Source organism: Acomys russatus, chromosome 21, assembly GCF_903995435.1.
Source record: "Acomys russatus chromosome 21, mAcoRus1.1, whole genome shotgun sequence".
Taxonomy (NCBI): domain Eukaryota; kingdom Metazoa; phylum Chordata; class Mammalia; order Rodentia; family Muridae; genus Acomys; species Acomys russatus.
In genome coordinates, this window is record NC_067157.1 from 32,141,909 (window position 1) to 32,161,432 (window position 19,524).

The 19,524-nt window shown below is 46.1% G+C and overlaps 1 protein-coding gene across 2 annotated transcripts; it reads right to left on the reverse strand.

Moving 5' to 3' along the window:
• Positions 1-663: 663 nt before the first annotated feature.
• On the reverse strand, positions 664-19,524 carry Aldh8a1 (aldehyde dehydrogenase 8 family member A1). Of its 2 annotated transcripts, XM_051164303.1 has the most exons (7): positions 19,284-19,520; positions 15,993-16,140; positions 14,828-14,983; positions 12,694-12,843; positions 7,205-7,461; positions 3,721-3,882; positions 664-1,131 (listed from the first exon to the last, which is right to left on the reverse strand). In XM_051164303.1, the coding sequence occupies exons 1-7, from the start codon at positions 19,419-19,421 to the stop codon at positions 679-681; spliced, it is 1,464 nt and encodes a 487-aa protein (XP_051020260.1). In that variant the 5' UTR covers positions 19,422-19,520; the 3' UTR covers positions 664-678. The 2 variants fall into 2 exon arrangements, with proteins under 2 accessions (XP_051020260.1, XP_051020259.1); XM_051164302.1 differs by lacking the exon at positions 14,828-14,983 and having other exon boundaries at positions 19,284-19,524.

Below are 19,524 nucleotides of genomic sequence, written 5' to 3' on the forward strand. Positions count from 1 at the left end.
CATCACTTCCTGATACTAATGTGATCAGCCAATTATCAATCCTTTTGATGTCAGCTAGAGGGATGGGGAATCTATCTCCACAGCTTTGCCAAGACTGGAGCACTGTTTCTTTCCAGGTTTGTTTTTGTTGTTGCTGTTGGTGGTGGTGGTGGTGGTAGTGGTGGTGGTGGTGGTGGTGGTGTGTGTGTGTGTGTGTGTGTGTGTGTGTGTGTCTGCGTGCATGTCTGTGTGTGTGGCGTTTGTGCATATCTGTGTATCTGTGTGTATATGTGTGTCTGTGTGTGTATATGTGTGTGCTGTATGTGTGTATATGTGGTGTGTATGTGTATGTGTGTGCTATGAGCCACCATGCCAGAATTTTACAGTGGTGCTGGGGATCTGAACTCTGGCCCTCACACTTGTTCACAAGCACTTTAACCACGCAGCCAGTTCCCTGGTCTTCTCTCCAGCTTTGTAGGTCTTTGTTCTGTTTTTGGTATATTTGCAAATGAAAATATCTGCTATTGGCAGATTTTCAAGAATTCACAAGCTGGTAAAAATACCAACTAGTGCAGGTTTCCTGGCAAGTCAAGACACAACTGACTGAACACAAACACACTTGAGGGTTCTGTTTACTGCGCTACACCAGTGATTCTCCGCCGTCAGGCACCCACCTCCGTAACTTCTCCACAGGGAGAGTCAGTGTTTAACGGTGATGGTTTTAATTTCCGTGAAGAAGTCAAATGAGTCCTTGGCTCCTTCTCTTCCTATCCCAGAGCTCTTCATCCCTCCGAACGGCAGGTTCAACTCCCTGATGAGCCAGCAGTTGGTCCAGACCAACCCTGACTGAAGCCTTTTAGCTACCCTGTGGATGCGCCCCACATTGTTCGACCACACTGTAGCTGCCAGCCCATACTTAACACCGTTAGCTCTTTTAATGACTTCCTCTTCGCTATCAAAGGGGACAACGCATGTCACTGGGCCAAATATCTCTTCCGTCATGCAGCGGGACTCATCCTTAATGTCTGTTATCACCGTGGGAAGCATGAAGTAGCCTGCCTGGTTCCTGAGTGGAAGACTCAGCTGGTCCACACCCTCACCACACAGAACCTGGGCCCCCTCAGCGCGAGCTTTCATTACATAACTTCTGACCTGGGGAGATTAAAAAAAAAAACATAATTAGAAACCTCTTACCATAAGTTTGGTATTTTACACACGTCAGCAGAAAAATCGGTGTTTTCTGATGACTGAAAAGCATCAGTGAAAAGGTCAGTGCTAAGGGACCTGGGGCTATCTTATCACTCAGCTGTGAATCCTGACAGCCAAGTAGTTCCCACCATGTCTGTATATTTAGCCCTCATGCAAAAGGCGACAGGGGTGGCGGGGGTGGGGGTGGGGCGTATTTCATACCTAAGTTCCAGGTGCTAATATGTGATTTTATGTATCGTCACCTAATTCTTTCAACACTCTGTCAACTATTGTCCCCAATTTACTTGCCTTCGAATGTGTATAGGTTCATGCAGCCACTAAACAACAAAGCTTAAATCACACCCAAGCCCATCCCATAGTTAGGTGCAAATCAGGGCCAGTGAATTCTCATAAGCTCTCAAATATTACAAACTAATGTCTTTGTTCTTGGTGCCTTCTAGAACGTGATCCTACTGCTGAAGACATCACACACTTGAGTCTTAATGATTTACTGTTACACTATAGATTAGTCCATCTCTCAATCCTCACCAGAAAAGCTCCCCCTTGCCAGAAGATGGTAACTTAACACATAGATCCACAAATGGTCAAGGAACATAGAACCAGAAACTGAAGAGTATTCAGCCATTAATGGGGTGCTTATACGACACCATCTGCTTAGGGGATCTTTGCAGGGGAGGGGCACAGAAAGACTCCAGTGGATGGACACACAGAAACCTTTCTGGACACAAGACAGTGGCACATATGAACTCACAGACTGTGACGTCATGCACAAGACCTGCACAAGCTCAAAACAGACAGAACTTGGCACGGAAAAGAGAAGTGGGCACAAAGCCCCATCCTAGCTGAGGAGCTACAGGTGAGTGACAGCTGCCAGAAGTGGGAGACAGAGTCAGCTTTCTTTCTGAAGGATGTGGCCCCTGGTAGTGGACGGCCACATGCCCAAGAATGCAAATGCAACACACTGGGACTGTTATAGCAATAACTAAAGACACAAGTTTGGGTGGGTTTGGGATGGGGATGGACCTTGGAGGGATTGGGAGAAAGGGTAAATATATGATCAAAGAATATAATGTATGGATTCCTCAAAGACTTCAACAAAAATATCTTAAAGAAAGTGGAAAACGAATGACATGTAAGTGTTAAATGCTTAGTAAGTGTTAAATGCCTTCTGGGTCTGAGCTTCTAGAAAAAAAGAAAAGAAAAGAAACAGATCTCTAACTTTCAGTCTTACTACTGATTGTGCTCTGAAAACCAATGTAATGCAAAGTAAACTGATGCCATAAGCTAACAGAGCAAAGAGGGGATAATGACAGCCGCCGGGCAATTGAGTTTGTTTCCGTTTGGAGTCTGTGCTGATTCACCCAGCAAGAGAGACGTCCAGAGCCCATGCATTTAGACCCAACTCCAGGTACTCAAGGCCAAGCACCAAAAAGAAAACTCCAAGGAAAATAGCTACCTTGAGTTTGTGCCATATAGTCTAGTGTCACAACGACTCTTCCAGTGATTCTTACAAGTGCTGAGTTTGTGGTGATTTCCAGTCCCAGGACACAACAGTGGGTAAGCTCAAGGGAAGATGGCCAACAAGGGAAGATGTGCACATGATGTGCCGGGTGGTGTTAAGAGTCATCGAGAATCATGGAGAGATGGTTCACTGGCTAAGAGCACTTGAAGATCTTGACAAGGACCTGGGTTCAGTTCCCAGCACATACGTGACAGCTCACAACCATTTCTAGTGTTCAAAGGCCCTCTCCTGACCCTTCTTATGCAACACACATGCCTGTGGTATGGAGACCCCCCATATAGGCAAAACACATGCACATATAAAACAAGCCTTAAAAAAACAAACAGGAGAAAAATAAAGCACTGAAAAGCTAGGGTGCGTTGTTTTATATAGGACGTGCTGGAAAGCTCTTTCAGAGGGAACCATTTGCTCCAAGGATGAGGAGGATAGGATCAAGCAGGTGTGCGAAGGGTTCCCTTCTGCTCTTGCTCTGTGGGACACACTTTCCCATGGTTGTAAGAGTAATACAAAAGTAATAGCATTTCAAAGCCTGGTGTGTGCTCTGCTTATACTGAGCTTCTCTTTAAGATTTGATTTATTCTTGTGTGTGTGTGTGTGTGTGTGTGTGTGTGTGTGTGTGTGTGTCAGAAGGGGATGCTAGATTCCTTGGAGCTGGAGTTACAAGCATTTGGAGCTTCTAATAGGGGTACTAGAATAAAATTTTAAACTAATCCCACTGACCCATCTCTCCAGCCCCTACGTGTGTGCTCTCCTCTCTCTCTCTCTCTCTCTCTTTCTCTCTCTCTCTCTCTCTCTCTCTCTCTCTCTCATGTGGTTTTTTGAGACAGGATCTCACTATGTAGCTCTTGCTGTCCTGGAACTTACTATGTAGAGCAGGTTGGCCTTGAACTTACAGAGATCCACCTGCCTCTGCCTCCTGAGTGCTGGGATTGCAGGGGTGCGCCACCACCACCCAGCCTCTATTGAATTCAGAACATTCTGGAAGACATGTGGCAGAGATTTATACTTACTTTCTCCAAATGTGCCTTACTTATCAAGGCACCCATGCTGGCTGATGGGTCAGAGGGAGCGCCAACTTTCCACTTTCTGGAAGCCTCCACAAACCTCCTTAGAAAGTCCCTGTAGATGCTCCTCTGGACAAAGATCCTGCTGGTACAGAGGCAGATCTCCCCCTGCCGAGAGCAAAGACAACTGTGAAGCCGGGGACACTCTTCTTCACAGGCAGACGCCCCGTGTTTCTGATCATCTGCCATGTACCTGGCAGTGGGGTCAGCTGTCAACAGGACTAGTCCCTCCCGTACAGAACACATAATCTCACAGGACGAGAGACACAAACACAAACATTTGCCACATGATAGACTTGGGAGAGTTACACACACACAAAAAAACAAAAAAACAAAAAAAAAACAATAGAAGAGCGTTAGACAAACGATAAAATTAGGGATTTAGTGAAGGAATTCATGGGTATCACTTACAGAGCAGATATTTGAAGGGACTCCTGGTTGATATGAAGGAGCTGGGTAAGAAAAGACCAAGACGGGAGAGGTTCAGTGGTAAGAGCGGAGAAGGCACGGAGGGGCTGTGGTGTGGGTGCAGGCGGTGATGTGCAGTGCAGGGACGATAATGAGGCTAAGAGGGGAGCAGGCCAACACCCACGAAGGCCCAGAAGGTTTCTATTTTACTCTCAGCATCATGGGAAGGAAGCAAGAGGTTTTAAGCCACAGAGTGATGTGATCAGATTTACATTCTATGTGTGTGTGTGTGTATGGTGTGTATGTGTGTGACATGTGAATACACATGTGATCATATATATATATGCATGTGTGTAGGTGTGTGCTTGGTTATATGTGGTGGGAATATGTGTGTGCAGCTGTGTGTGTGCTTGTGTGTGTGGTGTGTGTGTACATGTGGAAGCCAGAGAGCAAACTCTCTGTCATTACTGGGAGGCCATTGCATGTTTTGGTTTTTGGCTTTTTGGGAAAGGGTCTTCTCGGGGTGCCTAGAGCTCTCAGAGTAGGCCAGCCTGCTGACCACTGCGCCTGTCTTCATCTCCTCAGTCCTGGAGCTATGCCGTGTGGCTTTCTTACATGGGTTCTGGAGTTGAGCTTGGGTTCTCATACTTAACATGGCGAGTGCTTTGCCAACTGAGCTACCTCCCTCCACCCAGAGATTTACAGTTTTAGATGACCATTCTTGAAATTGTGTAGAAAACAAAAAATAATAGAAAATTAGGGTGAGGAGTGAAGAAAAATATTCCAAAAGCTCAAATAAATGTAGGTAGCTCATATCAGGGAGGTATTAATGAAAGTGGAAAGAATTCAAAATTCTTAAGGAAGCATGGAACCCCCAAAATGTAGGAGATTTACATGGGTACACTAAAAAGTGATGCCTTAGAATACTTATTAAACATAGAACCAACAAGAAGTGTTTATAGATCAGACATAGGTACAAGGAGATGAGAGAGCAAATACAGGGCTGATCCAAGCTCTGGGCCCGGGCCACTTTGGGTGGCATGTTCTTCCGTGGAAAGGCAAATGGGAAAAAAGGGAAGAGTCATTTTTCAGAGTGTGGGAAGAGAATTCTGTTGTGGGCACATTAGGTTCCGATGCCCACGAGAGATCTAAGTAGACATGCTGGGTGCTCAGCAGGAAGGTCCTGGTAGGTTTTGGAGAGAAAAATAACCCTAACTGCCATTTAAATACATCATTAAACCTTTACAAACCACATCTAAACATTTTAGAGCAAAAATGCATGAAAGTATACAAATGCATAAATATTAATGACATTTCACATCACATTTATATTCGGTGTTCACAACAATCCTAGGGAACAGAATGCTTCTAATTATCTTGGTATTTATACAAAGATTTATTGTCCAAATTAGGCAGTTAATGTTCTGGAATGATGCGTTCCCCGACAGGACAGCTATCGGAACCATCTGCCTATGTGACTTGGAAGGTGGGCGAACACCTGTCGGATTCAGTTTGCATAAGTTCCCTACTCAAAAGAAGGGGCCTGGTGGAGAGACCCCAAAGTTCTAACAAGAGTCTCAGCACTTGGTATTAGGAAAATACAGGTCACACTGAGATCCCGGAAAGGATGGCTCAGAAGGAAAAGTCACTCTCTGACTCTCTGTGCTGTGCCGGGTGCTGGTTTGGACATTTTCTCCATAAGAGCTCTGCAGTGTGTCAGTATTCTCAGTCCGAAGTTAGGAAAAGGAGCTTTGAACTAACATATATACACCCAGGGTCCCCCCATGGCCATCCCAGGGTCACCCCGAGAGTTTACCCATCCTTTCCCTGAACCCAATTATCTTCAATCAAGGGAGAAATATGTTCTGTGTAGAACTCATCAATCAGCTGAGCAAATAAAGCAAGCTGTGGTCGTTTGCTTAAAATCAACCTGTGGTCGTGGCTTGGGCACAGCCTTTCTCTCATTGATACCTTAAAAATATGCCTCCCCAACCCCAGCCCGCCCCAAGACAGGGTGGCGGACCATCCCAAATCCTAGAAGAACCCTGGCAGAGGAGCAGCCCACAGTCTATCTCCTTGCTTATCACGTGGCAGCCCAGTTCCCTTCATCTCAGCTCTCAGAGTGTGCCCCTCTCTTTGTCTTCAAGCCCTCAATAGTTAAGTTGTTCACTGGGTATATCTGCTCCTGCTAGTGACTGCAAGTCGTGCTGTAACCCTGAACTACCTGATGAGCACCCAGACACAATATTTCTAGCTATCTTCTTTGGGAAACATGACAAAAGAAAAAAAAAACATCATTTACAATTATCATGAAAATATTAATTGGAAGTTGCATTTCACACTAGACATTCACAAAATCCCTTTGGAAGGTGGCATTGTTCCTATCAGTGGGAAGCTGCTGGCCAGTTAATCTGGTCCAGTGTTCTTATGTCTCTGGGAGGCCATGACTTTAAAGAACCTAAAAAAAGGCAGCAAAGCCCACAGAAACATCTGTGATGTAATAATAACAACAACAATAATAATAGTAATATTATTATTATTACTAATAGAACTTGCAAATATGTCCTGTAGTTGTCTGTCACCCCAAACTCAGAAACTCACTTTGGAATGTTACAGGAAATGGGAATTAAGCTTGAGAAGGCATCAGGGATGGATGGTTTTTGGAAGAAAAGAAAATCTACTGGTAATAGGACCTGTAGCTGCAAAGAAAGGACAGGCATCTGTGTGAATAAACAGATGGAGATGCTTAGAGTAGCAAAATCAATCATTCCAACCATAGCTGGCACCTGAGAAAAGTTGTGTGACTTAAGGAGAGGCACGTGACAAAAGAAGAAGCTGTGACTGTTCCAAGCCACCGCAGGATGTTAGAGCAACACTATAATTGATCCTACTTAAAAAAAAAATAGCTGAGCCATTGCCACTCCCACCCCACCCCACCCCGCCCCACCCCACCCCACCCCGGATTTTGCACTGTGATACGACAGAACCCACCTGTCATGGCCTGGGTAAGCGAGGCTCATACCTGGTTAGCAAAGCTGGACCGAACGGTTGCCGGGATACACTCCTCCAGGTTGGCATCCTCAAAGATGATAGCAGGATTCTTGCCTCCCAGCTCCAGGGAGAGCTTCTTGCAGTGGGGGGCACTTAGCTGGGTAATCCGTTCAGCCGTGGGCTGGCTCCCAGTGAAGGAGATCAAGGGCACCTCTGGGTGGGACACAAGGGCCTCCCCAACCCTGGGCCCTGTTCCAAACACAATATTGATCACACCTGGTGGAACACCTGGATGGGATGTAAAACCAGTAGTTGATTACCTTAGGTTTATCGAGGATACCTGAAGTGACGTGGAGACTCTCCTTTGGGAGTCCCAGAGCTGGTGTGACAGTACCTGGAGATTTTATGAGGAGCTCAGGTTTAATAACGAAGACAATGCTGCAAAGTCTCCTCTGCTTATAGACTCCACCTGCTGGGGTTCCTCTGGAAAGATGCAGGACGTTCTGAGCAACTCAAACTGTAACACTTACTACGGTTTGGGTACCACCAAGCAGGTGGTGGTGGAGCAGGGCCTTGTTCCAAACTTGATACCTAGCAGTTGTAAAGCAGTGTGACGGTGTTAAGTGAATGGGTGTGGGAATCTGCAGAAATGTGACAAGATTAACTATTCTGGCTGAGAGACACAGGAGCAGGCTTCCCAGAGGAGGTAATTTTTTTGACTCAAGATCCTGTGCCCTTGGTTGGGTACAGCACCAGTGCAACCCAAAGTTATATAACAAATGCCAAGAACATAACAAAAATCAGTGCCTCCATCTTTTCCACTGCAAGACCCCTTAGACCTAAATTCTCATGTATACACCTACCTATTTTCAGGATTAAATTCTTTAGGGTGTGTGTGGAGGTGGGTGGGTGTGTGGATGCACAAGTGTGTAAGGCCAGAAGTCAACCTCAGTGTCATTCCTCAGAGGGCACCCTTTTAGAAACAGAGACTCTCATCACCCTGTAGCTCCCACAGTGGGCTAGACTGGTTACAGGGTGAGCATCTGAGATCGGCTCCTCCCCCCACCCCACCCCTACCCCCGTCCCAGCACCAGGATTCTAGTGTGTGCCAGCACACCTGGCTTCTTCTTCTTCTTCTTCTTCTTCTTCTTCTTCTTCTTCTTCTTCTTCTTCTTCTTCTTCTTCTTCTTCTTTTTTAACCTGGGTTCTACAGATTGAACTCAGATCCTCACGCTGTGCGACAAGCACTGAAGAGACTAAGATACTCCCCACACCCCATGAATTTACTTCCTCATGTCTGCCCACCAAGTTGCTGGCTAAGGGCAGAAAAACCATCTGAGTCCTGTTCTCCATTGTATCCCCTGTGCCACCTGTGAATGCTGACACTTAGTGGCTGCTTCACGAGTGTCAGCTATTGTCACTAGTGACCTATAATTATCCTGATTGATATATATATATATTATCTGTAGTATATGTTATATTATGTTATCTGTTGTTACTTGTAGTATATGTTACATGTAAGTTATCTGTAGTATATGTTATCTGTTATCTATAGTACATGTTATCTGTAGTACATGTTATATGTTATCTGTAGTGTATGTTATATGTTATCTGTAGTATGTCCTGTTCTATGGCCTGAAATGTTTGTCTTTACATTTGGAAAAAAAAGACCCACCCTCACATCATGTTTTATCACAGCATACTGTAATACACTGCAGACTTTTCTACTTTATTATTAATTTCTCATTGTGCCTAATTATAAATTAAAGATTGTCACAAGTGTGTATGCATATTAAAAGGTGTATAGAGAGACCGAGGCCATCACCGTTTCAGGCCTCCACTCACAATCTGGAAACACATCCCTCACTTATGAGGGGAGGTTACAGACTGGTTTTTTACTCACAGCCCTTTAAGGTGCTTACTGTCTACTATTAGCTCGATTCTCTGGTGAGAAATTTGGCAAAGTAGAGTAAATGGTAAGTCAGCCATCAGTACATCTGATCAGAGCAGGTTGACAAATGTTGGCGGGTGAGAGTGAAGTGACCAGGGCTCAGCGTTCATCATCCAAACAGAAGCGCGGATGCCAGCTGTGGAAGCTTTACATGTTTGTGTTGTGTTTGTATCTTAGGCATTCTTAGGCCTTGTGTGATGTGGCTGGACTCAGCCCCTCTGTTTCCTCAGCTGTAGCAGGTAGAAATCCTGCGTGAGAAGGTTTTGGAATAGTCTGGCAGCTCCTGTCTCCTCCTCCCTTTGCCCCAGATAAGGCATCTCTCTTCAATTCATCAAATCTTCAAGAATGTGATCTTAAAGTATACGTAATACTTTCACACTAATGATCCAGAGATCCCTTCCACAGAGCCACAGCATAAGCCTGGTCACTCTGAGGGGACGGTAAAGATCCACCCCTCCTGGCAGTGGATCCTTGAAGGAGGCAGGTGGGAAGTCAACATTGTGATGTGTCTGTCTGTCAGAGTCTCATGTCTGAGCACTCCGCCTCTAGTTTAGGTTGATCTTGGTTCATAGTCATAGAGAGAGGAGTGCCATGTACCGAAGACCTTGGGCCCCAGAGCAAAGAGGAGTCTAGAATGGCAGCCACTGATAGCACAACAGCAAGGGCGAGTTTCCCACCACGGCTGTTATCGTTGGGCAGATGGGAGAGTACGGGTATAAGAGGAAGTCTGTAATATCAGCAAATCCTGAATGGCAGAAATGAACTGAGTCATGTCTAATGTTTACTGTGGTGTTTTAACAGAAGCTGAGAGAAAACACAGGGACACCGAGTGTGCCTCACCACGGGACAATGAGCTCATGCCATAGGCTGACTGATTTCCACACACACTATGGTTCTGACTGCCTGCTTGAGGTCTGATGTCAGTGTGGTGAGAGGCAGCAGCTCATGGTGATTTCTCAGCATCATCTGCCACTTGAGCAAGACAGAAACAAAATGTTTGCCCAGGTATCTGCTTTCTAAGCTTGTAAGAGACTCTGGTCACAAGTGATAAAGGATGGTATAGTTGACAAACAGAAATTGTGGAATAAAACTGTGGTAACTGGCTAGGAGATAAGGCAGGATCACGTGAACACAGAAGAATGAAGCCCTCGCTGATGAAGAGGCAAAACTACCTCAGTTTAATGGAGCAGATTAAAAACTGATGGGAAGGGCTGTGGGCCCCATCAGTGGACTCTCCAGAAATAAGATTTAGTGCCTCAAGAAAACAGGGAATACTTTGGAATTCCCAGAGAGGTACTTGCTGCGTGCTTCCTCGTGACTTTATTCTGCAGTCTTTGTATCAGTGCTCAAGACTACAAGAGTTAACACACACCAGATGTACTGTCATCTGACTCTCTCTCTCTTCCCCCGGATGCTCTTAAAGATTCTCTTGTGGTACAGTCAAGTGCAATGTCGTATGCATGATTCACACATCATTCTAGTCCCAACATGAAACCAGCGGCTGAAGGAGAGCGCAGCCTGAGCAACAGTACAGCATCCAACTAGGGGAGAAGAGTGGGCAGTACTGGCCCAGCGAAGAGAAAAGAGGGCTGCCTTGGTGTAACGGCCCATTAGCTGCCAAGAAACGAGAGCGACTCTAAGGCAATCACAGGAAATGGAAAGGCCTTGTGACAGGAGTGTGAGTGTGTGTGTGTGTCTGTGTGTGTGTGTGTGTGTGTGTGAGAGAGAGAGAGAGAGAGAGAGAGAGAGAGAGAGAGAGAGAGAGAGGAGAGAAAGACAGACAGAGGGAGAGAGGGAGAGAGAGAGTTCATTGCAAACCAAGATCTGTTCAAGCAGCAGGAACACAGGTATTAAACACGCCCCTGCCCCTATGATCCAAGCAGAGAGAATGTTCCTGGTCTGTCTGGATTTGAGAGCTCCCTCAAAGGCCCACCGATGAAGCTTTGGTCCTCAGGTGCCTGTGCTGCTGTGTGACAGAATACTTAAGAGCAAGGATTTAGAAGGAAGAAGTCAAGTCACTGAAAGGGTGACCCAGAAGAGAATTGGGTGACCCTGGCTGGCACTTCTTCCTCTTCCATCCTTCCTGTTGAGGTGAGCATCTTCCTCCCAGACATGTTCCCACTGTGACGTACTACCTTCACCACACATCTAGATGTGACGGGGTCAGGTGACCATGAGTTGAAACTTCCCAAAGTGAGAGATAAAAAGCTCTCCTCCTTTCAGGCTGATCCATCTCAGGTGTTTGCTATGTCAGCAGGAAGCTAATTAGCACGGTTCCTCTCTAGGAAGCTGCAGTCACCAAGTTCACAGGAAAAGGCCGACGTGTACAGCAAAGACTCAGGTTTGAAAAAACTGGAATTAGAGTGTAGTCTGTTTATAAGGAAGGAAGGGAATGTTCTGGGAAATGAGAGAGGTGGGCATAGCCTCTCCGTCCTCTTGGGGCCTAGGGCATCTGTATAGGAGGCCTCATCCCTAGGCCTATAAGGAGCAGCACCATTCTCTAAACAAGCCCAGACTTGATCAATCACCAAAATCCTAAAGAACTAGGAAAAACGGCTGGGCACAGTGGCACACACCTTTAATCCCAGCACTTAGGAGGCAGAGGCAGGTGGATTGCTGTGAGTTCGAGGCCAGCCTGGTCTACAAAGTGAGTCTGGGATAGCTAAGACTACACAGAGGAACCCTGTATCGAAAAACCAAAACCAAAACAAACAAACAAGCAAAACCCAAAGAAAACCTAGAAAAACTTCCCCGGAAGCAAGCAAATGTGCCTTCTTTCACTTCTGAGGCATCCAGAAGTGGGGGAGAGAAAGGAGACATGCGCCTGCTGCTCACTCTGTGGAGGCTGGAGAGCCCAGAAGTGCCTCCTCCCCGCCGCAAGGCATTAATCACATCACATGTTTGCACACACAGAAGGGTGGCGAGTCATTCCCCACTCCCCAACCATGAGGGTCCTGACAGAAAGGTTACTTGCTGGGATTTAAATACCAGGGCAACGTCAGGTTTCTCAATGCACTTACATCCCAAACGAAGCCAAAATGTGAACGTTAAAACATTAGCTCAAAGAGAACGAGCCGAAGATGGGTGGATATTTCTAAGAGGCCATGTTCCACCCACTTCTGTGCTGTTCCGAACACGAAGGAACTGGGGCGGGGTATATAAATCGCTTGAAAATGGTTGAATCTATGTGGTACAGTTGAGCTACACAAACCATAGGAACACTCCACTTCTAAGAGTGACTAGTAGCTCAGACCTACATTTAAAGTGACAGCTGATGAGTCTATCTTGAACCAGTGGGTGTCTTTGGTGTGACCAGGTCTCTGTAAGCCTGTACTGTTTCCTGCACTGATCCCCCCACCCCCCATGGGGTGGTGATATTCCTCAATGGGGTTAAAGAGGAAAGAGGCAGTGGAAGAGAGGCCTGCTGCTGCGGATAAGGGCATGGCAAGAAAGGACCAGGCTTGCAAAATGAAGAGATAGCACTGGCATCGGTTTCGCTCTGGGCGAAGATGGCTTCTAGCAGCTGTGCCGTAGCTCCACGCCTCCTTCTGGTCCCCACACTCTGTTACCTGCTTTCTCCAGGTGTTTGCAGAACATCCAGGCAGTCACAGAAGTCAGCTCGCTGGGTTTGGCTATCACGGTGTTCCCAGCAGCGATGGCTGGAGCTATCTTCCAGGTCAGCAGGTAGAGCGGCAAATTCCAAGGGCTGATCAAACCAGCTGAGGGACGAGAAGAGAAGTGTGGCTGTGGTGACACCGCCTCAGACACCGGCCAGCTGGGTGGCACCCTAGCAGAGCTCTGGGCTGCTCAGAAAACCCTAACTTCACTAAAGCCAACTTCAGGGAAGTTATTCCGAAACGCCTTAGGAGCAGTGGGGCCCCCTACGACAGCAAAGTCTTCTTGATGAGGCACAGGTGAAATGAGAAGCCACAGCCATACAAGCTGCAGGGCTGAAGGCTGTCAACAGTTTGTCAGCATGTTCTCAATGGAACGCATATTGAAGTCTGTAGACTGATTTTTACTTTTTTAATGAAAGCCTTCTCCCAGGGCCCTCGGTATTAAAGCCGCCCGGTTGCTGTTTCCTGCCTGGCTTCCCCACCTCCGTCTCCAGCCTGCTGTCACTGAGATAGAAAAGCTCAGGCTGTGCTAAATTATATGTGAAATGGGCACGAAATGGTTCTGACTGTTCCGCTAAGGACTGGCCAATGGTTAAGCTGATGGACCTTGACATACAGACCTGGAAATCCACCCTGGCAACACAGAAGGTCTTAAAATCAAATCCGATTTGCTGGATAATGCTACACCTGCCTTCTAGCAGGTGTGTCCACTCTACTGACTTTGTGGCACAGTCTTGCCTCTACCAAGTTCACACTCAAGAACCATGCAGTCAGTTTACTTAAAAGATGGCCCAACTGGGCGTGGTGGCGTATGCCTTTAATCCCAACACTCAGGAGGCAGAGGCAGGCGGATCATTGTAAGTTCGAAGCTAGCCTGGTCTACAAAGCAAGGACAGCCAAGACTACATAGAGAAACCTTGTCTCAAAAAAAAAGAAAGAAAGAAAAGAAAGAAAAAGAAAAGAAAAAATGATAGCTTGAAGAATCTCATGACATTATAAATAATTTATAATTCTGTATATTAGATCCCATTTCCAGCTATCCTAAGCCACAGGTTGGGCATGACAGAAAGTATCTCTATGACAAATTCTTAAACTTTCCAGTTATCCACAGCCTACACAAATAAAGGGTCTCCCTTACGAATTTAAAAAATATATTCACTTTATTTCATATTTTTGCCCTGTGGAAGTAAGTCTATTTTAATAGTACTAAATTTCCCACAGGAAAAAATCTGTTCTTTGAGAGTAACAGAATGTGTTTGCAATGAAATATATTCATATGTTTCTTAGCAGGAGATTAAAACTTCCCACAACACCTTGGGAAATGATTTCTGGAGGGTTGGGGGATCAAGACAGTGAAATGTTTCATTTGCTTTCCTTCTGTAAGCCTAAGACTTGTAGCTGGTAAAGCATGGTGTTTCTTCTCAGGGGAAACAGCGACATCTACTGGTTACACTCAGTCATTTCCTACACTTGAGGCAAATGAAATAACTGTCAGTTAGCAATCATACCAGACAGCTGGCATCACTTAATCGACTTCACAATTCTTTTGTTTTTCAAGCCAGGGTCTTGTGTGGTCCAGAATGACCTCGAGCTCACTATGAAGCCAAGGATAACCTTGTACTTGCTGAGTCATTCTTCCTGCCTCCCCCACCCAGGTGCAGGGGATGAGCCAGCCCACCCAGCTGAGCCATCCGCCTTATTAATTTATTCAAAGTTCTTACTGAGTCATGTAAAGAGGAAATATAACTACTGCCCAAGATTTTCAGAGTACTGAAGTGTGCAAAAGTTGCAATCCCAAAGCCTAAACAGTGGCACCGTCTGGATTTGATGTTTTCTTATTTTACTTTATAAGCAACAACTCTCTCCCGACCTCCCCTCCTGCTCTGCTCTTCCAGGACAAAGTCTCTGGGGGAAAAGCCAAGGATTTGACACAATGAGAGTGAACTGGAATTCATTTTTAGAGCCAACGAATGTTCAGCAAAATTAGGAAAACCAACCCCTTCCCTTTCTTTGGTCTGTCCCTAGTAACCAGTTGCCTAGAATTTCCTGAGCTTTCTGACACAGGTTTTCCTCAGCCGCCACCTACCAATTCCCACTGGGGTGCGAACAGTGTAGTGCATACAACTCAGGTGGTCCATCTGAGTGCACTCCGTCACGTGGTGCAGGACGGAAGAAGCAAAGAACCGGAAGTTCTGAACAGCCCGAGGAATGTCCATGGTCCTTGCCAGTGTGAGGGTTTTCCCTGCAGGAAGTGAACAATATAAAACGCTGCCTGTGCGTTTCATGTGGCGTGAGCGCCGACCTCTGTTTACTGATACCATACTCATTTCCAGCCCATTGCTGGTACTTTACCGCACAGGGCTGACCCTGTTTGGATCAAGCGATGAAATTTTTAGGTGTGAGGCTGGAGAATGAGGTGGGAGGGCCTGAAATAAAGCTACAAGATCTTTGCTCTGTGACCAGCTCCTAGGTTTCACTGTGAATTTACCAGATGCCCCCATGTCACCCACGCGGGTTCTGGTGTGTTAGCAGCTTTGAAATTGGCAGGACGGAGATGATGAGTGTTAAAGTAGTTGAATGGGCACATCAAATCCTTAAACATCCCCCCCCCCCATGTGTTTAGGTTGGCTAATGGCAGGTATATTTTAATACTGCATGACTCTTCCTAAAAGACACTGGGACATTTATAGATACCCACTGTATTCCTATGCCCTTTGGGAGGGAGTGAAAGCGTGGGAGTAAAATAGTGGCAAAGCATCTGAAAACTAGCTGCTCTTCAAATCGCCTTTACTTGGAAATCCTCTGAAGAGAGCAGACAGATTGCACGGCCGTCCCTAGTTCCTCCTGCCTCCCCATAGCCATACTCTGCTGTAGATCCTTGCAGCTCCTTTTGCCCCGTTTAGCTGCAGTGGGGCAGAGCAGGTCAGCCTCTACCCCCCACCCCCACCCCCGAGGCTTGGCCTTCTGCATCCTTCATGCTTTTACCTCCATCTCTACTGTTGTCTTGAGATGCAAGTGTGCAGGCTATCTTGACACCTCAGACGGGATAATACGACTAACTTGCCCCGAGTGCAATCCATTTTAGTAAAAGGCAACAGACAAACTAGAGTGGGGGGTGCTAGGAGCCACTAACTATGTAGTGGGCTGCGGCTTTCATATGTATTTAATAAGGCAGCCCTGTGCTCAAACCCAATCCCTGTTGGTGAAAGGACTTGGAAGGCAGGACGCATCCCCTGCCCCCACTCCCTCACCTTGGTCCTTAGATTCAGCCTCAGCTAACTCCTCCAGGGACTGCTCCAGTGTATCAGCCAGCCGGTTCAGGACCAGAGAACGTTCCTGCGGGCTCCGGGATGACCAGGCAGGGAAGGCCTCTCTGGCAGCCTCCACGGCAGCTTCAATCTTTGAAGAGCAAACAAGAGATGGTCATTTTAGCTCTGTTGCTCCTGAGGGGCTGGCAGCATTCAGAATCCATGGCTTCCTTCACACCTGATGGCCAGCCTGCCTGATTTCAGTTATTCAATGCGTCCTAGTACTAAACTACACACAAAACAGGCAACATGAGTGTTTATGTAACCAACAAATAAGATTAAAGACAAAAGAAGGGTGGTTTGTTCTCTGCCGGCCACGGTCCTCAGGCAAAGCCGACCATCTGAGTTCTGAGCCATTGCCACCGTGGGCTCACAGTGATCAGCCCAAAGGCCTTTTCTTCCTCCTTTCTGCTGATCCTCTTAGGAATTTAGCCTCAGAGGCAGCAGCAGGCCGACTGGCACGCCACTGAGCATAAAGCCTGGACCAAACTCTAGCCTGAACTTTGAGTAGCCCCGAGACATGCCCAAGAGTGACCCCCAGCTCCTGTGAGTGGTGCCCAGGATGGAATGGGGCATCTCAGGGGTCTCAGAACAACTGCTCACCTGGCTCCTGACAGTGAATAGGCAGAATGCCCAGGCAGCAGTTTCAGAGGGTGGCCTCTGAACCCAGGGAAAGTACCTGCACGGCACAGAGCTGACAAATGACTCTGACCTGCCCCACATAAACACTCACCAGTGAAGGCACTAGCAGTTCAGTTAGGACATGGGCAAAGGGCGTGAGCAAAATATTTCACAAAAGATGTAAACAAGAACAAAAAAAGCTGTCCAGTCTTAGTGACCCTAAGGAAACGCGCATGAAGTCAACGTCTGTGCTTAAGAGATTCTGGGCTGTGAGTGTAGCTCAGTTTACGGCATTTTTCCAGGGTTCTCACTGCTGTCAGTTCGGGGGCCCCCAGAACCACGAAAAGGGGGTGGGGACAAAACAGTGGCAAGGCCAGATGCTGGAAAGGATGCTGAAGATAGCTCTCATCTACTGCTGGAGGAAACGAGAAAGGTGGGCACCCTGGCACCACATGACCCTGTCTAACCTCTTAGCTCCCACCACCACTGCATCGGTAATACCATCATGGGCATTTATCACCCCCCACCATTGTGTCAGTAACCCCGTCCTGGGCATTTATCCCAGAAAAATGAACGCTTATTTTCATGCAAAAAAAAAAAAAAAAAAAAAGTGTTTGTAGCAGAGATAGTCATCATCGCCTCTAACTGCAGGTGACCAGCTCTCCTGTCCTCGGTGACCAGCTCTCCTGTCCTCAGTGACCAGTAGCCACCTGTGGCACACCCATGCTAACTGCATATGTCTCTGCATTAAAAGGAATAAGCTGCTGCTCCCATGCTGCTGCCCCCAGGGATCTGCAAAGCTGAGTGACAGACATGCACTGGAGAGATAAACCTCACCAGTCACTCGCTGACTAATTTGCAAGACTTTAAGCAGCAGCACAGAGCTCTGAACCCTTATTCTAACTCTACACGCCAGTACTGTGCGCTACTCTGTTGGAAGCAGGCCGAGGCACACAAATATCTCACAATTCAACTAAGTGCCAGTGTCAGGATTCGAACCCGATCTCTGTGGGTCCCAAGACCATTAACGGACATGCTATAGCCCAGTGGTTCTCAGCTTTCCTAATGCTGCGACCCATGAAATTACCTTGTTACTTCACAACTGTGCTTGTGCTACTGTTATGAGTCATAATGTAAATACCCGATATGCAAGTGTGATATGATGTGTGACCCCTGTGAAACCTAAAGGGGTCACAACCCACAGGTCCCACTGCTAAGCATAAGAAGTTGCCTTGTCCAGCCCATGACAGAGGCTAGTGCGCCGCTCCCAGGATAAATATGTGAAATCAGGTGCCCTCTTGTGGCCAAACTGTGACGCACACAGAATGCAGCTGAGTGCTTTTCTGCCCTCTACTTTTCAGACTGTATCAGTTTGCTCTACACACACACACACACACACAATTTGGTATGTATCTTATAAAGTCACCAAAGACACAGCTTTTATGGAACACATCGCTTGTGTAAACTGAATTGCTGAGAAAATAAAAACAAATGTATTATACTATCTCAGCTACACAGATGCCTGTCTTATTCCGCTTCCTGAAGACCTGGGAGCTATGCCACACTCCACCTGCACTTCGTCACTCTGGAGACACCATGAGACTGGCAAGAGCCGGGATGGGAAGGTGAGGTTCTCCCGCAGCTTGGGTCATTGGAAACAAACAAAATTGCTGGTTACAATTTAACTAACAAGTAATCCAACATCTTTACACTTTAGTACAGAAGTCTAAAGTTGTTTCCATGAGGTATGAGACAGATTTAAAGTTTAACAATGAGGAAAAAGCTGAATTTAAGAAAAAAAAGCCTTGCATATAAGGTATATTTATATAGGAAGACTGGAATTACATTATAATTTAGTCTTTGTGCCTTAAAAAGAATAAGCAGCATGCATTTAATAACCACACAAACACACATCAGCTATACTTAGCACACAAAATAATCTTTAATTCTCAGTGCAATAAGTCATAAGTAATCAAATGTATTCAGGTATTTTACAAAATTCTCCAAATGAACTTAATTTTTCATAACTAAAAAAAAAAAAGAAGAAAGAAAAAGGAAAGAGAAAGGAACCAAACTATTAATGTCTTTAAGTTGTTAAGAATAATGAAAAGATGAAAGAATTTAATAATTCCTCATTAATGAAACTGAAAATTAAACAATGGTCTTAAACAAACTTTTTGGGTTTTTTATTTTGTTCTCAACTAAAGATTTTTAAGCTCATTCGTTTTTTTATAAACCCATGGAGTTAGTGGACACCTTGTAGAACAAAGGATGCATTCGGTGGTGTGATACTTCTTTCAGTTCACACTTTGTACTAGACACCTATTATAGTCTGTATGAGAATCACAAACCTTAAAACCAACTGTGTCCACAGCAGTTAAGTTAGCAAGCAACAACTTACCTCTGAGCATAGTATGCTGAGGGCTGTTCCCGGCTTATGCCTGTCCAGTCATATGATAAAGTACCATATAGAATTCGACAATTTCCTTCACACACACACACACACACACACACACACACACACACACACACACACTTTACTTTTATAACATAGTTGTCCACACTTGGTCAACACAGTAAATATATCTTAGTTTCCTAAGTGAATACACTCACCTCTTCTTTGCCACTATTTGGTACTTTGCAATACACTTCCCCCGTCGATGGATCATAAGAATCTATGTATGAGTTACAAGGCACAAATTTTCCACCTATGAAGTTTTCCAGAACCAGAAGCTCCTTCTTTCCAGCCATGTTGAGGAGCTAACGTTCCCCAGCCTGTCCAGCAGCTGGCTGTGGCTGCTCAGGACTTTGTTCGGACACTCACCCCCACCCATTTCACAGCCCCAGTGTCCTT

What these genes read in the sequence shown, in the direction of transcription:
- Aldh8a1 (XM_051164303.1), bottom strand. Translation starts at nt 19,421, where the DNA reads ATGGCTGGAAAGAAGGAGCTTCTGGTTCTGGAAAACTTCATAGGTGGA. An exon ending in TCGCACCCCAGTGGGAATTG is followed by an intron (nt 12,844 to 14,827) that starts GTAGGTGGCGGC and finishes CTCGTCCCTCAG; the next exon opens with CTGGTTTGATCAGCCCTTGG. An exon ending in CAAACACCTGGAGAAAGCAG is followed by an intron (nt 7,462 to 12,693) that starts GTAACAGAGTGT and finishes CATCCCATCCAG; the next exon opens with GTGTTCCACCAGGTGTGATC.